The sequence below is a fragment of the Oncorhynchus clarkii genome, chromosome 13, assembly GCF_045791955.1.
Source record: "Oncorhynchus clarkii lewisi isolate Uvic-CL-2024 chromosome 13, UVic_Ocla_1.0, whole genome shotgun sequence".
Lineage (NCBI taxonomy): Eukaryota > Metazoa > Chordata > Actinopteri > Salmoniformes > Salmonidae > Oncorhynchus > Oncorhynchus clarkii.
In genome coordinates, this window is record NC_092159.1 from 20,959,689 (window position 1) to 20,979,857 (window position 20,169).

Consider the following 20,169-nt stretch of genomic DNA (forward strand, 5'->3'; position numbering starts at 1 on the left):
GTACGTACATACCCCAAACAGAAGCCATGGATTATACAGGCAACATTCACACTGAGCTAAAGGCTAGAGTTGCAGCTTTCAAGGAGCAGGACCCTAACCCGGAAGCTTATAAGAAATCCGGCTATGCCCGCCGACGAACCATTAAACAAGCAAAGCGTCAATACAGGAATAAGATCGAATCATACTACACCGGCTCTGACGCTCAGCGGATGTGGAGGGGTTGCAAACTATTACAGACTACACAGGGAAGCACAGCCAAGAGCTGTCCAGTGACATGTCCCTACCAGATGAGCTAAATAACTTCCATGCTCGCTTCGAGGCAAGTAACACTGACTCATGCATGAGAGCATCAGCTGTTCCGGACGACTGTGTGATCACGCTCACCGCAGCCGATGTGAGTAAGACCTTTAAACAGGTGAACATTTACAAGGCCGCTGGGCCAGACAGATTACCAGGACGAGTACTCCGAGCATGCGCTGACCAACTGGCAAGTGTCTTCACTGACATTTTCAACCTCTTCCTGTATGAGTCTGTAATACCAACATGTTTCAAGCAGAGCACCATAGTCCTTGTGCCCAAGAACACTAAGGTAACCTGCCTAAATGACTACCGACCCGTAGCACTCACGTCTGTAGCCATGAAATGCTTTGAAAGGCTGGTCATGGCTCACATCAACACCATTATCCCAGAAACCCTAGACCCACTCCAATTTCATACTGCACCAACAGATCCACAGATGACGCAATCTCTATTGCACTCCATACTGCCCTTTCCCACCTGGACAAAAGGAACATCTATGTGAGAATGCTATTCATTGACTATAGCTCAGCGTTCAACACCATAGTGACCTCAAAGCTCATCACTGAGCTAAGGACCCTGGGACTAAATACCTCCCTCTGCAACTGGATCCTGGACTTCCTGACGGACCACCCGCAGGTGGTAAGGGTAGGTAACAACACATACGCCACGCTGATCCTCAACACGGTAGCCCCTCAGGGGTGCATGCTCAGTCCTCTCCTGTACTCCCTGTTCACTCATGACTGCACAGCCAGGCACAACTCCAACACCATCATTAAGTTTACCCACCACTGTGACCTGTATGCTCTCGTTGGCTGGCCCTCGCTACATATTCGTCGCCAAACCCACTGGCTCTAGGTCATCTATAAGTCTTTGCTTGTTAAAGCCCCTCCTTATCTCAGCTCACTGGTCACCATAGCAACACCCGCCCGTAGCACGCACTCCAGCAGGTATATTTCACTGGTCGTCCCCAAAGCCAACAGCTTCTTTGGCCACCTTTCCTTCCAGTTCTCTGCTGCCAATGACTGGAAAGAATTGCAAAAATCACCAAAGCTGGAGAATTATATCTCCCTCACTAACTTTAAGCTTCAGCTGTCAGAGCAGCTTACCGATCACTGCACCTGTACACAGCCCATCTGTAAATAGCCCACCCAACTACCTCATCCCCATATTGTTATTTTTTTGCTCTTTTGCACCCCAGTATCTCTACTTGAACATTATCATCTGCACAGCTATAACTCCAGTGTTAATGCTAATTGTAATTATTTCGCCACTATGATCTATTTATGGCCTTACCTCCCTAATCTTACTACATTTGCACACACTGTATATACATTTTTCTATTGTGATATTGACTGTACGTTTGTTAATCTCATGTGTAACACTGTTATTTTTGTCACACTGCTTTGCTTTATCTTAGCCAGGTCGCAATTGTAAATGAGAACTTGTTCTCAACTGGCCTACCTGGTTAAATAAAAGGTGAAATAAGGAATTTTTTATATATATAGCCCCGCTATTGCTATTTACTGCTGCTCTTTAATTATTTGCTAGTCTTCTCTCTTACTTGTTTTTAAAGGTATTTCTTAAAACTGCATTGTTGGTTAAGGGCTTGTAAGTAAGCATTTCACTCTAAAGTCTACACATTGTATTTTGCGCATGTGAAAAATAACATTTGATGTGTCAGCCAAAGCAGGAAATAGTGCTACTGAGGTAGAATACGGAAGATACAGACCAAGTGTGAGTCTCAGTCTAGGAGTGTTGAAAAAGAGTCAGTTTAGCCTTTTAGAGTGAGTTTGTGAGTGGGAGGAAAAAGGTTTGTGAGTGGGAGGAAAAAGGTTTGTGGGTGGGAGGAAAAAGGTTTGTGGGTGGGAGGAAAAAGGTTTGTGGGTGGGAGGAAAAAGGTTTGTGGGTGGGAGGAAAAAGGTTTGTGGGTGGGAGGAAAAAGATTTGTGGGTGGAAGGAAAAAGGTTTGTGGGTGGAAGGAAAAAGGTTTGTGGGTGGAAGGAAAAAGGTTTGTGGGTGGAAGGAAAAGGTTTGTGAGTGGGAGGAAAAGTTGCGGCAGGAAACGCCATTACCTTTGAATTGACTGTCACTCGTTTTATTTAATCTAAACCGTAAACTGTCCTCACTTCAACACTAGTGTCTAGGGAGACGATACACACCGTGAGCTGTTTTAAAGCGGACTGCTTCCTGGCCTGGTGAACACAAGGGAAGTATTCAGTTACACTGGTTTGAGGTTTAAATTAAAAGGCACACACAGAGTCTCACACACACACACACACACACACACACACACACACACACGCTGGTTTAGTGTTTAAATGCATAATGCTGCATCGTCAATGTTACGCGTTAACCCGTCAGAGAGAGAAACATCTGTAGAGGTTTTGTCTGCAGCCTCTGTTTATCCGTGTAGTCAATGTACCATCTGTCTCAATAAGGACGCAATTGTTCTACCGAGGGAGAAGAGTTTGATATTGGAAGATGTTGAGTTGTACACGCGGCACTAATGGGAAATGAGTGAGGATGGGAGATGGGAGACTGTTCACACACATATACACAAATCTGTCCACCACATGGATGGGTAAACACACTGTTTATTGTTGCAGAGTCAACAGTCCACCTGCATTGCTTCGGTGTTGAACCAGTAGGGTTTGTGGTGCAGGAATGTGTCACAGAGACAGACCCTCTGTGTGTGTGTGCAGATTCACTAGGCCAGTGGGCACCAAGGCATTCCTAGTTGATCACCTAACATTTCTGTAAAAAACAACAACGATAAAGCCTTGCCAAAGACAGTACAGTATGAAGATAGGCTAAAACTGCTTCTCCAATAGAAATCCCAGATCACACTTGTAGGCTAGCTGCAGAAACACGTTGTTGGGTCTAATGGTTGTCTAATGCCAAACTGCACATCCACAAGCCATCAAATCAAAAGCACTCCTTCGATATAAAGTAGATGTTATTAAAAAATATATTTATTTTTACCCCAAATTTTGAGATATCAATTGGTAGTTACAGTCTTGTCCCATCGTTGCAACTCACGTACGGACTCGGGAGGCGAAGGTCGAGAGCCATGCGTCCTCGAAAACACGACCCTGCTTCTTGACATACTGCTCGCTTAACCTGGAAGCCAGCCGCACCAATGTGTCGGAGGAAACACCGTCCAACTGGCGACCGTGTCAGCGTGCATGCTCCCGGCCCGCCAGTTCCTAGAGCGCGATGGGACAAGGACATCCCAGCCGGCCAAACCCTCCCCTAACCCGGACGACTCTGAGCCAATTGTGCGCCGCCTCATGGGTCTCCCGGTCGCGGCCGGCTGCAACACAGCCCGGGCTCGAACCCAAATCTGTAGGGATGCCTTTAGCACTGCTGAGCCACTCAGGAGGCCCTAAGTTGTTTTTGACAAAAATAAAAAAAGGTGCCAGTTGTTCAGTTTCACGAAGTTGGAGCAATAACATGTTCAAAGACATTGGCATGAATCTAGGTTGAGCATTTAGATTATGAGAATTTTAACTAAGGAAAATTCTCACTTCTCTCATTGACTTCTCAAACCCCGGCCTGGTCTGCTTAGTCTGCTTCTCAAACATTCCCGGAAGTCTAGCGATGTTGCGTCTCTGGGTTTAGAAACTCTGTGGCCTTTCATTCCTATATATATATATATATATATATATATATATATATATATATATATATATATATATATATATATATATATGTTTTATTATATAAAGTGGCACTCTTGGCAGTAGGTGCACTTGTTTCAGCAGTCTTAATACAGAGATGACAAAGTGTTCCCATTTTGAACTATTTCATGTTTCTGAAGGTAGAACTCCGCCTACCCAGCAGGCCCAGAGAGCAAATCACGTGCACTTATAGGCCTACCGCTGGCCAATCAGATAACTGCAGACACAGTGATCTGAGCTTCCTCGAGCCATAGACTAAAAAGAAGCCTCGAGCACACAGCAAAGTTGATACTGTGAGATTTCTAAACTTTTAAAACCATCACTAGAGAGACTGTCAACGAATACAGCAAAGAGCTGCTGTTTTTATGAGTATGTTCATGTTTAAGTTGTTATTCAGCACTGTCAACACTTTCTCCCTACTTCCACTAGCGCTACAACCAGCACTACAGCTGCAATGAATGAGTAGCAAAGTGTTTCCATAAGCTTATATTGGTATTATTAGCAGCTTCCTGCGTGACTTTTTTTAATATGAATGAATATTTCACTTTCTCTGGTCATCGGAGTAACAACGTTGGTGCATGAGGCAGAAATAATGCAGTGCGACTTGAGTTTCGCCATCAACGGAAGACTGTGTCCCCAGAGGGAGGGAGAGCAGAGGGACGGTGAGTCAGGTGAGAGGCTGCCTCACCGCTGCGTCCTCCCTCCAGACTAACCATCAGATGCAGCTCATCGGTCCAGTAAAAAAAAAAGGAAATGATTATGCTCACCAGCTGTACCTCATAAGTAAAACAACAATTATATTACCAGTGTGGTCATATTCCTAAACTGCTGTAATATCATTTCTAAACGGTCTGAGAAGAACATTGGCAAGAAGTGGCGGTTCTAGCTTGTATGCCTCCCTGGGCGACCCCCCCCCCTCCAAAAGCACCATTCTGCACTGTCATTTTTATTCCGACATTTGGAACACAAATAATCCTAACATTTAAAACTATATAAAATATGCAAATACATACAAAAATAAGTATCATAAATATAATAAAGTAGTAACAAAGACAAATAGAAACCAATTGTAGTATATAAAAACAAGAAAAATCGATTACACTATTACCCTATTGCTAACAAAAAACACACAAATAAACTAAAATTGCACAAATCCTATATCACACAAAAAGAATAACATACTTATAAAGAAGAGAACCTGATTATTACACTATGGCACTTCAAACAAGAAACACAAACTAAATTGCACAGCTGCCATCTAAACCCTGACCTTTCTTGCCTTCCTTGATGCAAAGTCATCAATTACATCATCATAAGAAATCAGCCCAGCAATTGCATGGGCAATACTGATGACAACAAGGCCACTAAGGCGTTCCTGTCACATGGTGGACCTTTGAAAAGCTTCCCTCTGCTTCAGCTACGGTCACTGGATGAGGAAAACAAATTCTGAGAGCAGTCCACAAATGTACAGTGCCTTGCGAAAGTATTCGGCCCCCTTGAACTTTGCAACCTTTTGCCACATTTCAGGCTTCAAACATAAAGATATAAAACTGTATTTTTTTGTGAAGAATCAACAATTGGGACACAATCATGAAGTGGAACGACATTTATTTGATATTTCAAACTTTTTTAACAAATCAAAAACTGAAAAATTGGGCGTGCAAAATTATTCAGCCCCCTTAAGTTAATACTTTGTAGCGCCACCTTTTGCTGCGATTACAGCTGTAAGTCGCTTGGGGTATGTCTCTATCAGTTTTGCACATCGAGAGACTGACATTTTTTCCCATTCCTCCTTGCAAAACAGCTCGAGCTCAGTGAGGTTGGATGGAGAGCATTTGTGAACAGCAGTTTTCAGTTCTTTCCACAGATTCTCGATTGGATTCAGGTCTGGACTTTGACTTGGCCATTCTAACACCTGGATATGTTTATTTTTGAACCATTCCATTGTAGATTTTGCTTTATGTTTTGGATCATTGTCTTGTTGGAAGACAAATCTCTGTCCCAGTCTCAGGTCTTTTGCAGACTCCATCAGGTTCTTCCAGAATGGTCCTGTATTTGGCTCCATCCATCTTCCCATCAATTTTAACCATCTTCCCTGTCCCTGCTGAAGAAAAGCAGGCCCAAACCATGATGCTGCCACCACCATGTTTGACAGTGGGGATGGTGTGTTCAGCTGTGTTGCTTTTACGCCAAACATAACGTTTTGCATTGTTGCCAAAAAGTTCAATTTTGGTTTCATCTGACCAGAGCACCTTCTTCCACATGTTTGGTGTGTCTCCCAGGTGGCTTGTGGCAAACTTTAAACAACACTTTTTATGGATATCTTTAAGAAATGGCTTTCTTCTTGCCACTCTTCCATAAAGGCCAGATTTGTGCAATATACGACTGATTGTTGTCCTATGGACAGAGTCTCCCACCTCAGCTGTAGATCTCTGCAGTTCATCCAGAGTGATCATGGGCCTCTTGGCTGCATCTCTGATCAGTCTTCTCCTTGTATGAGCTGAAAGTTTAGAGGGACAGCCAGGTCTTGGTAGATTTGCAGTGGTCTGATACTCCTTCCATTTCATCGCTTGCACAGTGCTCCTTGGGATGTTTAAAGCTTGGGAAATATTTTTGTATCCAAATCCGGCTTTAAACTTCTTCACAACAGTATCTCGGACCTGCCTGGTGTGTTCCTTGTTCTTCATGATGCTCTCTGCGCTTTTAACGGACCTCTGAGACTATCACAGTGCAGGTGCATTTACACGGAGACTTGATTACACACAGGTGGATTGTATTTATCATCATTAGTCATTTAGGTCAACATTGGATCATTCAGAGATCCTCACTGAACTTCTGGGGAGAGTTTGCTGCACTGAAAGTAAAGGGGCTGAATAATTTTGCACGCCCAATTTTTCAGTTTTTGATTTGTTAAAAAAGTTTGAAATATCCAATAAATGTCGTTCCACTTCATGATTGTGTCCCACTTGTTGTTGATTCTTCACAAAAAAAATACAGTTTTATATCTTTATGTTTGAAGCCTGAAATGTGGCAAAAGGTCGCAAAGTTCAAGGGGGCCGAATACTTTCGCAAGGCACTGTAAATACATTTCTGAGAGCTCCCTTTCATGTATCATTATCAGCAGATCAAGCAGGTTCATGGTCTTCGATGGCAAGTCAGGCAAGTTCTTCAGTTGCTGTGCAATCTCTCTGCCATCCAAGTCTGAGTGTTCTTTATAGTGCAGTGTCATACCTCACATTGTTCTGTCAGCTCCTCATTTGAGAGACTTTGGAAGGTTGACAGCACATTTTCCAATGTGGAAAAGGTTGCAGCATCAACAACGACATTGAAAAATGTCACCTCCAGCTTCTTCAGGGCATCACTCAAAGGTTCATCAAATGATTCGTATGAAAAGTGCCACTTTGTGGAACTCAGCCTTCTTTTGATGTAGAACGGCCTGGCCTCTACATGCAAATATCCTTGGCTGGCGTTTGTGCGGTCATAAAGCCTGTTGCCCTGTAGCTACTGAGACCTCGCTCTGTCTTTCTGAGAAGACGGACTGCAACATCCACATGCACACTGGGAGACTGCATCAGCTTGCTCACATGTTGGATCTGGCTCAAGGTGTCGTACCACACCACTGTACAGATGCTGAAGCGCTACGATCCCACCTCCTCTGACAAGGACTGGGCCTCAATCTTTATCACAGGGTCTTTGGTTTGATCCCTCACCTCAATCAGTGCCTCTCTCACTGCTGCTGCCTGATACCTCAGTGGCTCGACACTCTTAACTTGACTCTCCCACCTTGTCTCAGTCCACATCTTCAAAGTGACGTCCACGTGTTTTTTTCAGGATGGCCCATCTCTGTGTGGAGGCTGAGAACAAGGTGTACAGTTTGTGTAAGATGCCAAAGTAACCTGTGGCATCAACAGAACATTTAGCAGCATCAGCCACAACCAGGTTCAATGTGTGACCCCCACATGGCTCCAATAGAGCTCTTGGATTCATTTCCAGGAGTCTGGCTTGGACACCTTTGTTTTTGCCTCTCATGTTGGCCCCGTTATCACAAGATTGTCCGCTGCAGTCCTTAAAATGAATTTTTAGCTCCTCTAATCTTTTGAGAATCAGGGATTCCAAATGTTGGTCCGTGGACTCCTCTGCCTCCAAAACCCCCATCAAATGTTCCTTTATGTGTGGCTCCTCCTTCAGTGACAATTCTAATCACAACTGACAACTGTTCAGTGTGGCTGAGGTGCAATCTAGAATGATAGAGAATCATTTTGCCAGCTTGATGTCACTCACTGTTATTGAAATGACCTGGCTACTCAACAAATCAATGAGTTCATTCTGTATTTGGTTGCCAAGGTAGCTGGTGTAACTCGAGGTCCCTTTTTGGACACGGATCAAATCATGACTATATCAAATTGTGCCATAAATCCAACCTCTTTGAGGAAATTTCCATTTGATGGAGAGTAGTGTTTCTGTGTGTCTCCTTAGTGGCAGATTTCTAATTGCCAGAGACTACACAATAGCAGTCAGACGTGTCAACACTTCTCAGCCTCCATTGCTCACATGTTGGATCTGGCTCAAGATGGCCCATCTCTCGTGATTATCAATTGTTTCACCTTTTGTGAGTCTCATCGCCAGTTCTTTCCATGTTTTCATGCAGTTCTGGTGTTCTGGACTGATGCCGTATGAAGTCAGCAAAGAACTTGCATGTTTCCAGTCTGTCAGTCCCGAGTTTGCTAAATACATTTTCTTCTTAGAAAAGAGTTTGCAGCAGAAGCAGAAGAGGCTGTTGTTTCTTTCAGAATACACCAACCAACTACTAGGGATTTTTTCATCACTCACCAAGATCTTCCTGAAATACTGGTGGTGGCAACTTCTTCCATCACTCTCATTCCTTGGGAAAACAAAGTCAGGTGGTACCTCACTTGGTCCTCTGCAAACTAGTTGTGTCTGAATTGTGTCAGTCAGAACTGAAGGCCAGTCAGCAGGGTCTGTAGACTGTGTCACGACTTCCAACGAAGGTGGCTCCCCTGCCTGTTCGGGCGGCGCTCGGTGGTCTACTAGCTGACCCCGATCCCCTTTTCCTTTTCTGTTTGTTATGTCTTATTGGTTGCACCCGTTTCTTATTTGAGTTTTGGTTCAGGACTATTTAGGCCCGTCTGCTTTTGTGCGGGCTTGTTTTCTGTTAGTCTAGGTTGGTTACGTGTTGTGTTCCCTGTCTGTTTGTGCCCAGTTTTGGGATGGACTCTTTTGTCTTCGCCTGTTGTTTTTGGCATTAATTGTGGATACCGCAATAAAGTTTGGTTTCCCCCATTTTCCTCTGCGCTTGACTCCGCCCCCACCACTCCTGGCTGCGTGACACAGTGGTTCATCCTCAGCAGCAGGATTTGGTGAGGATGCTGCTACAGGCATTTCTAATGGAGAGCACATGGGCATTAGTTTACACACGTTATTCACATGCATTTATAGTGATGGAACATCCCACATACATACCCAGTAATAATAAAATCCTTGTTACCTACAATATGTAAACTTAGAACTTTGCAAAAGGGAAATTATTTATTCTGTTTATGTTATGCAGGGATGCACACACACACAAACACACACACACACGTGCCCGTGTGCCACAAACACACCTGAAGAATCCTGCTGGGGAGAAGTGGAAGCAAATGGGTCTTCATCCTCAGGCTCAGACAACATTTGTGAAGACAACTGAATGGCTGAGGAGGTAGATGGCTCCTCATCCTGAGGCTCCGAGATCATTTCTGAAGAGGCCTATGTGGCTGAGGAGAAGAATGGCTCCTCATTCTGGCCAGTGCCAGAGGGTGCTCCAAAGTATTTCAGAAGGTCCCCTGAATTTCCATTAAAATACAGTATACAAATGCAACAAAATGTCTGCGAAACCACAGTATATATTCACAGTATTATGAATGATTTGTGGTTTATTTGGTAGCAATTCGCAGTGTGACTGATTTTACTAATGGCATTAGTACTGTACAAAGTTAGAGGTTCGCTATTTGATAGATTCCCCCGCGCCCCCTACCTCGGGCTTCCAGTGGGGAGACCTGAGGTCAACCTACCCCCGCCCACCTCCCCAACTCGTACTTCTGAGTGGGAGACCTCCCAGGCAGTAGCCTGCCTAGCTCACAAACTAGAATCAGGGCGCACACTCCGACAAGGTTATTTGACCCACAGTCCCACGCGGTGACATGATATCATTGACGTGCAAATGAGCGATAGAAAATCTATTTTTTGTGTGGGCACCCCGTGCCGTGCCTGGCAAGATGCTGCCCATGTCACCCATACCTAAATTTTCCAATGTTGGCAGGTCAATTAAAGCATAGCCAATATGCAGTGGTAATGTATTGGGCCTATAGCCTACTACAAACCTGATTGATACAGAACTGTTTTTAATAGGTTCATGGCTTACATTTTTTATGACGTGTTTAAAAACTAAATCTGATCTCAGCTTGCATTTTGACTCAGAAAGTGATCCTGGCTCAGAAAGTGATCCTGGCTCAGAAAGTGATCCTGGCTCAGAAAGTGATCCTGGCTCAGAGAAGGTTGGTTACCACTGCACTACACCTTTTTGTCTTACCTAAACCCCAGTATAACTGGTCCGGAACCCTGATTACACACACTCTCACAAACACACTTTCACAAGAAACACACACAAACCCAATGAGTAAAACGTAGAAACTCCAAACAAAGACCACGGAAAGACTTTGGCACAAAAGGCATGAAACCCACACATACTGGAGGCCCCTGGGCATTTAGAGCAGAGTGGTGCGTCCCTGCTAGGAGAGGACTCTCCCAGTATAGTATCCCCTGTAACCACAACCTGTGGGAAGGTATCACAGTTTCAGCCATAAGGAATGAATGGACCTTAGTGTCTATGATCCCAATAGATCTGAGTGACAAGCTGAAATAGGAGCCGTTTAGCACCTCCGCCCGCTCCCAAGTTCGGGGAATCTCGACACTGCAGGGTAGGTTCTACTACTGTACTCAGCCTATGGGCTAGACTGGGAGCTTTGAGTGACATGTAACTTGCTCCCACAGTCAGAGAGAAATGAAGAGGATTAACTTTCACTGAGCGTAATAACTCAAGTTAACAAAAAAGCCAGAGGATGTCACTAACAGGATGTCACCCCATCAGACCCCTGCAGTAACCTACTGAAGTGTGTGTAAACGTACTCAAGCGGCGGGGAACTTGAGAGCCTGTAAGTGGATGATGGGTAGTCTCCTCTCCTCAGCAATGTTATCCACTTCACTGTGGAAACCGAAGCCAAGTCGTCCGAAAAGCTAAACAGGGAGGGGGGGGGGGGGGAGAGGACACAGGGTCTCTGCACTGACAGCTGGAGTGTCCCTAAATCCACATATTCACACACAGAGTCAACCACTCTCCACAGAGGTACCACTCACTGGCATCGATTCCACCCCGCTGACTCCCTCTAACAGATTAACATATCGAAGACAAACACAGGGACATACCGTATGTACACACAGTCACACACACATACACAAATAAATACACATTAAACAAACATATGCTGTACACACACACAGGGGACCACCCTGCACCATGTGGGTAGAGCACGTAGCATTGAACCATCAAAAGACACACGTTCATTTGTGCTGCCATCTTTCATCTCTCCATGTGTACACACTGCAGTCCGCAGCCAATTATGACTGAAGCAGCAGCACATCTGTGTATCGACAGGCAGGGGAGGGGCTATTTATAGCGCAACATTAGAAGAGCTGCTCGCAACTTACTGACTGGAACTCTCATTAGGGAAATAAGGAAATGTATTTAAAGCCTTTAGAGACTAGTAAGAGAGACACAAACATATTGGGTCTCTAAGTAAAAAGATAGACTATAGCCAACATGTAGAGCTTTACATATAGACTGATCTATCTCTCGGATGAAAACCTCAACACTGAGAGAACAGTGGTTCGGGAGGGGCAGAGAGGAGGTATGGTAAACCAGCATCAACACACACAGATGCACGTTTGGGGAACTAACAGGAAGTAAACAGCGAAATGCTGAGAGAAATGGGATGAGAAATGGGATGAGAGAGGACGTACGACAAACCCTACAATCAGACCAGGGCCACCATTTTGGCTCAAACCCAATTAGTGCCAATTACCTGGACTGTTGACAATCAACCCTCTGGGTCATGACAATGGAGAGGAGAGGAACGAGAGGGTTGAGAGGCTGGCAGCTGGACCATGTGGGGACCGAGGGAGTGGAGCAAAACAAAAGATTTCTGAAATGATGGCTGCCTGCCTTCCTATTCTGTCAATGGCAGCCACTTCACATGCTCATTGACAAATACAACAGCATGAGATAAAGAGCCCAGATTGAGAGGCATGCACACACACACACTAAGAAATACTGGGTCGTCCTGCCGGGTGGCGCAGTGGTCTAGGGCACTGTATCACAGTGCTAGTTGTGCCACCAGAGACTCTGGGTTCGCGCCCTGGCTCTGTCGCAGCCAGCCGCGACCGGGAGGTTCGTGGGGTGAGGCACAATTGGCCTAGCATCGTCCGGGTTAGGCCGGTAGGGATATCCTTGTCTCATCGCGCACTAGCGACTCCTGTGGTGGGCCGGGCGCAGTGCACGCTAACCAGGTCGCCAGGTGCACAGTGTTTCCTCCGACACATTGGTGTTAAGAAGCAGTGCGGCTTGGTTGGGTTGTGTTTCGGAGGACGCATGGCTTTCGACCTGTCTCTCCCGAGCCCGTACGGGAGATAGTAACTACTAACAATTGGATACCACGAAAATGGGGTAAAATTCTTAAAATAAATAAAAAGAACAAGTGGGTCCCCACTCCGATCAAAGAGCATTTGACTGGTTCCTGTCCCCAGTTCACTGTAGCGTGTAATGTGACAGGATTCTGGTCAAAACAACTGGATGTGTGTACACCATGTGTTCAATTAATGTATTTGATACCATTCCAGCCATTCCGCTCCAGCCATTACCAAATACCCCGTCCTCCCAAATTAAGGTGCCACCAACCTCCTGTGGTGTACACTGTGTGCCCATGTGAATAAGTCTTAATCCCCATAATTCCCTCTGTTCTGGACGTGTGCCTGTTGGCGTCCTAACAGGTCAGAGGCAGGCAGCGCAGGATTGTGTGTGTACAGTACAGTGGCACACGTCAACACAAAGGGCGCAGTGTGGGGACGACTGGCCATTGTGGGGACACACAGGGAAGGCAGATGGGGGTAATAACTGGGAATGGGGCCTGCAGAACAAGTGTTATCGCACAGCACTCCAACACAGGTTCTCCCTGTTACCAGTCAATGGTTCAGTCACAGTCTGTACCATAGAAATATCATCTGTAGATAGGGCTGGGAACTGTTCTATAGATTCTATTTCTATGGTATGTAATCTGTGACTCAAATAAGAGGGTGTTAAGAGCTTGTGTTTAAGTCATTCAGTATACGGACTTAATATTCCACATCGGGTGCTGACTTCATCTGGGCACTTCCATGGGAAGGTAAGAGGGGGTGTGACTAATGGAGACATTCCCATCCCAGATAATGGCTGAGTCTGTACACAGTCTGGGTTGTACACAACAATCTGACAGCGCAACAAGCAAGAAACACAATAAGCTCCTTCTCCCTCTCCACCAACCACTAAGGAAACTGGATGAGGTGACGCAACAAATATCCGCTATAACATTTGTAATGCAAACTGCCTTACACAGTCATAAAAACAAAAACTAAATATCCCTTGGGTCATCTTTCAAGGGAAAACACCAAGTTGTTTGTTTCATTTTTCCAGATCCATCCTATTTATAACAACAAGCCCTTAATACATTCCTACTTACATCGGTCCAATCCTGGAAAACAAGCTGAAAATCTGTGAGGGCAAGACAAATACTCAGACTGTTTCCTCTTGAGTGGTTTCACCATCATCACTAATCAGGCTAGTAGTGTGTGTGTGTGTGGTAGTAGTCCCCATTCCCTAGTATGTTTAGAGATCTTAGATGGGTAACACAAATCAGAGCTATCGTAGGTTTATTATCTTATTTCCTGGTTGAAGAGAAAGCACTTTCACTGCAACAAAGCCCTCTCAGGGGACATTGTGGGAACTGAACAGAGCACACAGCACTTTGATTAAAACACCAGCCTGGGAGACATTTAGGTATGTGTCCCAAATGGTGCACTACCCATAGGGTTCTGGTCTAAAGTAGTGTACTACATAGGGAATATGGAGCCATTTGGGACAGATCCTAGAAAGAGGCGTTGGCACATGGGCCAGCTAAACAATCTGGGTGATGTGGATGGACAGTTTGTGCTCTCAAGATGACAAGGCAGAGCATTATGGGAAATGGTATACCTGTATCAAATTACCTGTGACCCAAACTGTTCCCTATTCCCTAAATAGTGCACAACTTTTGAACATGGCTCTGTTCAAGATTAGTCCACCATATAGGAAATACGGTGCTATTTGGGGCACAAACTTTGCCATTTATGAACTAAACATCCATCGAGCAAGGCCTATTCCTCCATTTATGAGCTCAACATCCAACGAGCAGGGCCTATTCCTCCATTTATGAGCTAAACATCCAACGAGCAAGGCCTATTCCTCCATTTATGAGCTAAACATCCAACGAGCAAGGCCTATTCGTCCATTTATGAGCTAAACATCCAACGAGCAAGGCCTATTCCTCCATTTATGAGCTCAACATCCAACGAGCAAGGCCTATTCCTCCATTTATGAGCTAAACATCCAACGAGCAGGGCCTATTCCTCCATTTATGAGCTAAACATCCAACGAGCAAGGCCTATTCCTCCATTTATGAACTAAACATCCAACGAGCAAGGCCTATTCCTCCATTTATGAGCTAAACATCCAACGAGCAAGGCCTATTCCTCCATTTATGAGCTCAACATCCAACGAGCAGGGCCTATTCCTCCATTTATGAGCTCAACATCCAACGAGCAGGGCCTATTCCTCCATTTATGAGCTAAACATCCAACGAGCAAGGCCTATTCGTCCATTTATGAGCTAAACATCCAACGAGCAAGGCCTATTCCTCCATTTATGAGCTAAACATCCAACGAGCAAGGCCTATTCCTCCATTTATGAGCTAAACATCCAACGAGCAAGGCCTATTCCTCCATTTATGAGCTAAACATCCAACGAGCAAGGCCTATTCCTCCATTTATGAGCTCAACATCCAACGAGCAGGGCCTATTCCTCCATTTATGAGCTAAACATCCAACGAGCAAGGCCTATTCCTCCATTTATGAGCTAAACATCCAACGAGCAAGGCCTATTCCTCCATTTATGAGCTAAACATCCAACGAGCAAGGCCTATTCCTCCATTTATGAGCTCAACATCCAACGAGCAGGGCCTATTCCTCCATTTATGAGCTAAACATCCAACGAGCAAGGCCTATTCCTCCATTTATGAACTAAACATCCATCGAGCAAGGCCTATTCCTCCATTTATGAGCTCAACATCCAACGAGCAGGGCCTATTCCTCCATTTATGAGCTAAACATCCAACGAGCAGGGCCTATTCCTCCATTTATGAGCTAAACATCCAACGAGCAGGGCCTATTCCTCCATTTATGAGCTAAACATCCAACGAGCAAGGCCTATTCGTCCATTTATGAGCTAAACATCCAACGAGCAAGGCCTATTCCTCCATTTATGAGCTAAACATCCAACGAGCAAGGCCTATTCCTCCATTTATGAGCTAAACATCCAACGAGCAAGGCCTATTCCTCCATTTATGAGCTAAACATCCAACGAGCAAGGCCTATTCCTCCATTTATGAGCTCAACATCCAACGAGCAGGGCCTATTCCTCCATTTATGAGCTAAACATCCAACGAGCAGGGCCTATTCGTCCATTTATGAACGTCCAACTATTCCTTTTTATTTCAGTCACCCAATGGTTGCCAGTAAAAATCCCCATTTCTGGTCCACCGTATCATTTATCTTCCTTAGTGTCCACTGTGAGGAGCTGAGTGACCCTAAAGGTCAACATTTCCAATGTATGACAAATGGAAGGGGTCATTTAAGAGGTGGATGGGGGAGGGAATAAAAGGGTGAAAGGGAATTTGTAGCTGCCAGACTGGACAGCAACCCCTTCTATAGGCTATATTTGGTTCGCCCCCCTCCCATCTAGTCTGAAGGCCACTTGAGATATTCAAAGCGAGGCCGCGCCGCATAAAGGGAGTGGATTGAGAGGCCCGCTTAATGCCTGTCCACAATGTCTACCCCCCACACACACACACACACACACACCCCTTTTTCCCGTAATCCCATGAGTCCCCGGCCAGTCCTCCCAGAGCCTGAAAGAGCGAGCCTGACACGAGTCTCTGACTCCACCCCCCCCCCCCCCTGTCCCCCTCCCTAAACCCATTATACTTCCTTTGTCCCCCCCTGAGGGACCAGGAGTGAGTGTAGGGCCCGTCGGCCGGGCTGGAGCAGGCAGGTGTTGAGGCAGCTCCAGTGGGATGGAGTGGTGGGAGAGGGGGTGTGCGAGTCAGGGGGGGGGGGGGTCTGGTTCTCCATCTGTCAGGACAACCTGATGGCCTGGGCATAACACACACCCACCTCTTGTTTGTCGCTGACATGACAGCCCACAGGGCCACAGGCGGAGCAACGGCAACTGTAACCAGGATTATGTATTGCTCTAAATGCATTTGGGAGGGTCGATGTCAGGAGGAGGGACACACCCACCACAACCTGCTTGGTTCTTTTATCTGGCTCTCCATCAAGGGCTCAACTCACCGCCACCACAGGAATGACAGGAGTTAGACATTATAATAATGGCAAGGATAGTTGACTTGTTATTCTATGAGTATTGGGGCGAACACGGCAGTAATAAAAGCACGTGCTTAACTTGTAACAAGTTACAAAGTTAGGACAGCAAACAGTTTCTCACATAAAAAGGCAGGTAAGTTGACACCCTTCATGAGTGCGCATGCAACAGAGAGAGTCTGTAACACAACGACGATACATACCTTGTCGAACAGAGATTTCCATTGCTGAGATAGGGAAAGAGGAAAGGAGCGGGTAGGGAAAGAGAGAGAGAAAAGAGGAAAGAAAAGGTTTCAGAGAGAAAGGTGCCATTTAACAGATAGACACGCCTGTCATTAAGGAGTGATGTCAGCAGGTAGCCTACAAGGGCTTTCCTTCATTCAATGAATCAATATCATTGGACAATTGAGGACATCGGTTATGTATGGTAGTAGCCATGCTACGTCTGCTCGGGTTAGCTGTAATGAACACATATAGCCAATGGATTGTTGACTGTGATGATATAATGACTATGGTTTATGAAGCTCTCTGAGAATGGTCGCTGGCATAGTAATATTCATAGCTTACAACCATAACACAGTATGATATAATTCTGACATAACATAGGCCATCATTGTAAATAAAAAATGAGTTATTTGAATTGTCTAGTTAAATAAAAAATACACGCTAGTGTAAAATACACCGTGGGAAAAAGGTGTCTTTAGGGCGATCTGTATTAGGATGAAATTGAAAAACGCTGATGACATTATGAATATGGCTCAAGACTTACGTCCTCTGGGGCCACGGGAAGGACATCGATACTCTCCAGCACTTCTATCTCGTCTCCCTCCGCGTTCGCTGCCACTGCTGGAGAGGAATGCACCGGCACGTCCCGAGACGCGTCCGGCATCGTCAGGCTGCCCCGCTCCTCAATCCTCTACTGGGCGATTCAAATCCTTACCGACAAACAATATCCATTCTCTGCTATTTGAGCCACATTACGCACATAATCCATATTCGAGAAATCCCAAGCGAGGCTAATCAACGCAGGTGTCTCAAACACAATTGGGTATACTTATTCCAACCCTGGTCCTCTGAGGCTATTTGGAAAAATATATTAGCCCACGAAATAACATCTATCCTCCGTTTGTTCACAAGCTCATTGAAGAGAAAATATATGTTCAATAGATCCACGCACAGAGAAAAAGTTGAGTGCCGAGTTGGGTGTCCGTGGAGTGCACATCTGCGTCTCGCCACTCCGATCGACAGTGTGTGTGTGTAACAACTGAATTGGATGTGTGTGGCCACCAAGTCTTTCTCCTATTTCATACGACAGCCCACCTGCAACTCAGTCCAGTTCTGTGGACAGACACGGCATTTTTCACTCCGGAAGTACTGAATTCTCCTTGGGACGGACAGGCAGGCAACTATCCAAGTTGACAGCAGTGATTGTTCATTCCAATGTGACTCACCTGAAAATGAAATAGAATAGAGGTGTGTGTGGCGATAATGAAAGCAATTGGCTACTCACTTCAAGCATAGTTGTAAAAAAAAAAAAAACAGCACAAAACAGCATATAATGCTACTCAGTCTACTGCGCAAAAAGCAGCATGCGTAGCCTAAATGTCATGCCATTCGGTCACTGAACACTCACTCAAAAGATGTAGAGTCGACCGTCCAAAAGTCGCGCAAGTGTAAATTCAGGTGCGTCATTGTACTCTCGCAGTTGTTTTCAGCGACGCAGATCAGCCAGCTGCCGAACTCCGCTGTCTCACAGTCAGCAGCCTCTAGGAACACACTGACTCTGCTCCCCGAGTTGGATCGCGACCAGCCTGCACTCTGGCACTGTTCAAGCCGGAAGGCAGGCAGGCAATTACCTTCGGCTCTGTTGTACTGCCACATGCGTGCCTCTGGCGCAGGGAAATATGGATGTTTGGCTGCGAGGTGAGAACACCACCCACAGAAGGCTTCGAGGAACCCCGGTTCACACCAGCTGGCTCTCACTCCGGTACTTTATCACGTTATGTCATCAGATAGACAGTGCGCGCATGCGACTCAGTGAGGAGACTTGGCTGAAGAGGATTCAAATTCAACACACAAATGTGGGTGTGGGCTATTCAAATACATAACATAGTATTCAGACAGTGGAAGTGCCTGATACGGATCTAATTCAAAGAGGGACAATTCTATCCTGTAAAATTTCCATCCAACATTCACTGAAAGGGTGGTGAATTAAATCATGAAGCATAGCACCTACTAAGCTACTATCATAGTCAGTTTCGGACACTTATGGTACCAAACACCGTTTTACTTTTCTTTTCACCTTCCTTCCTCTCTGTATCTGGGTGGTAAGTGGGTTGAGGTTGAGGAGGGTAATAAGGGCCTGTAAATTCCAGGTTGCGTTTCAGGGTCATAAACAAACACTCCCCTGCAGGCCTGCAATGACAATCATCAAAATGATGGGTCTTCCATTCCAGAGGACCACCTACCCATTATCTATAATCACTTCAAACAAACCATTCATTTAAGATCAACTTGTGTGTGTGTGTGTTGTGTCGTTTGTGTGCCCACGCAAGTTATTTTGTGGCTGTGGGGTGCAGCTGCTTTTGAGTGGGCTGGTAGCACTGTAAAGAGATTGTATCTCTCTCACAAAACTTCTCCATGCTATTCGATAGTATTACCATGGAAACAATATGGCCATAGTTTATTTTTAACCGTATGGGTCTTCTGACACCTACACAGCACTTTTGGATGAAACTGCAGCCAACAATGTTTTAACAGCGAAATACTATACTACCAACCCTACAGTCCTCAACTGGCCTCGAAACGCTTCCTCCGAGAGAGGGCTAAGCTGTTGGGATGCCATCTGCAGTCAACTGTACAATTACCATGTGTGAGATGACAATTGAACTAATCTCATCACCCTGAACCACATCGCAACTACTCTATAAGTATACTGAATGTGGAGTCTCTATTTCTAATGACTTTTCCTAGTACTTTAGCCTAACACTGCTGTGGTTTCCATTCAAACTTCTACTTAGATCATGCTCACTTGAGTATCACTGTCCGATAGCCTTGGCTTAACTAACCCATGAGCAAAGCATTCCAATCCCCTGCTGGTTGCACATGTTGAAACCTATGCAATTTGGCCAGTCAGACACTTAGTCATATGTTGCTCAAGAGTTACAGCGACACTTGGAGACAATCATAGTATCCACATCCCCCATGTCACCAGTGAGTGACACAAACCATTGCCCCGCCTGCAGGAGGGGAACCGCCAATTTAAATGACCTAACTGGGTGAATCATTCACGTGTCAACTTTCACAGGTCAAATGGCGTCAGCTCTGAAAGTGGAACAGCCCACGGGAGAGGAATGCTTATCAACACCGTCTCAGAATGTGAGTAGCAGCTGTCTGTGTAGGTGTAAACTGG

At 45.4% G+C, this 20,169-nt stretch overlaps 1 protein-coding gene across 1 annotated transcript in view; it reads right to left on the reverse strand.

The window, feature by feature from the left end:
* LOC139424560 (rhomboid-related protein 3-like) overlaps nt 1-18,663 on the reverse strand; it is a 75,047-nt gene extending 56,384 nt beyond the window's left edge. Inside the window, exons 1-2 of the mRNA XM_071176532.1 lie at nt 17,527-18,663; nt 16,961-16,984 (exon numbers count right to left, since the gene is read on the reverse strand). Of these exons, the coding sequence (XP_071032633.1) occupies nt 16,961-16,984; nt 17,527-17,646 (144 nt within the window). The 5' untranslated portion in view covers nt 17,647-18,663. The remainder of the gene's footprint in view (nt 1-16,960; nt 16,985-17,526) is intronic.
* Between the last annotated feature and the right edge of the window lie 1,506 nt (nt 18,664-20,169).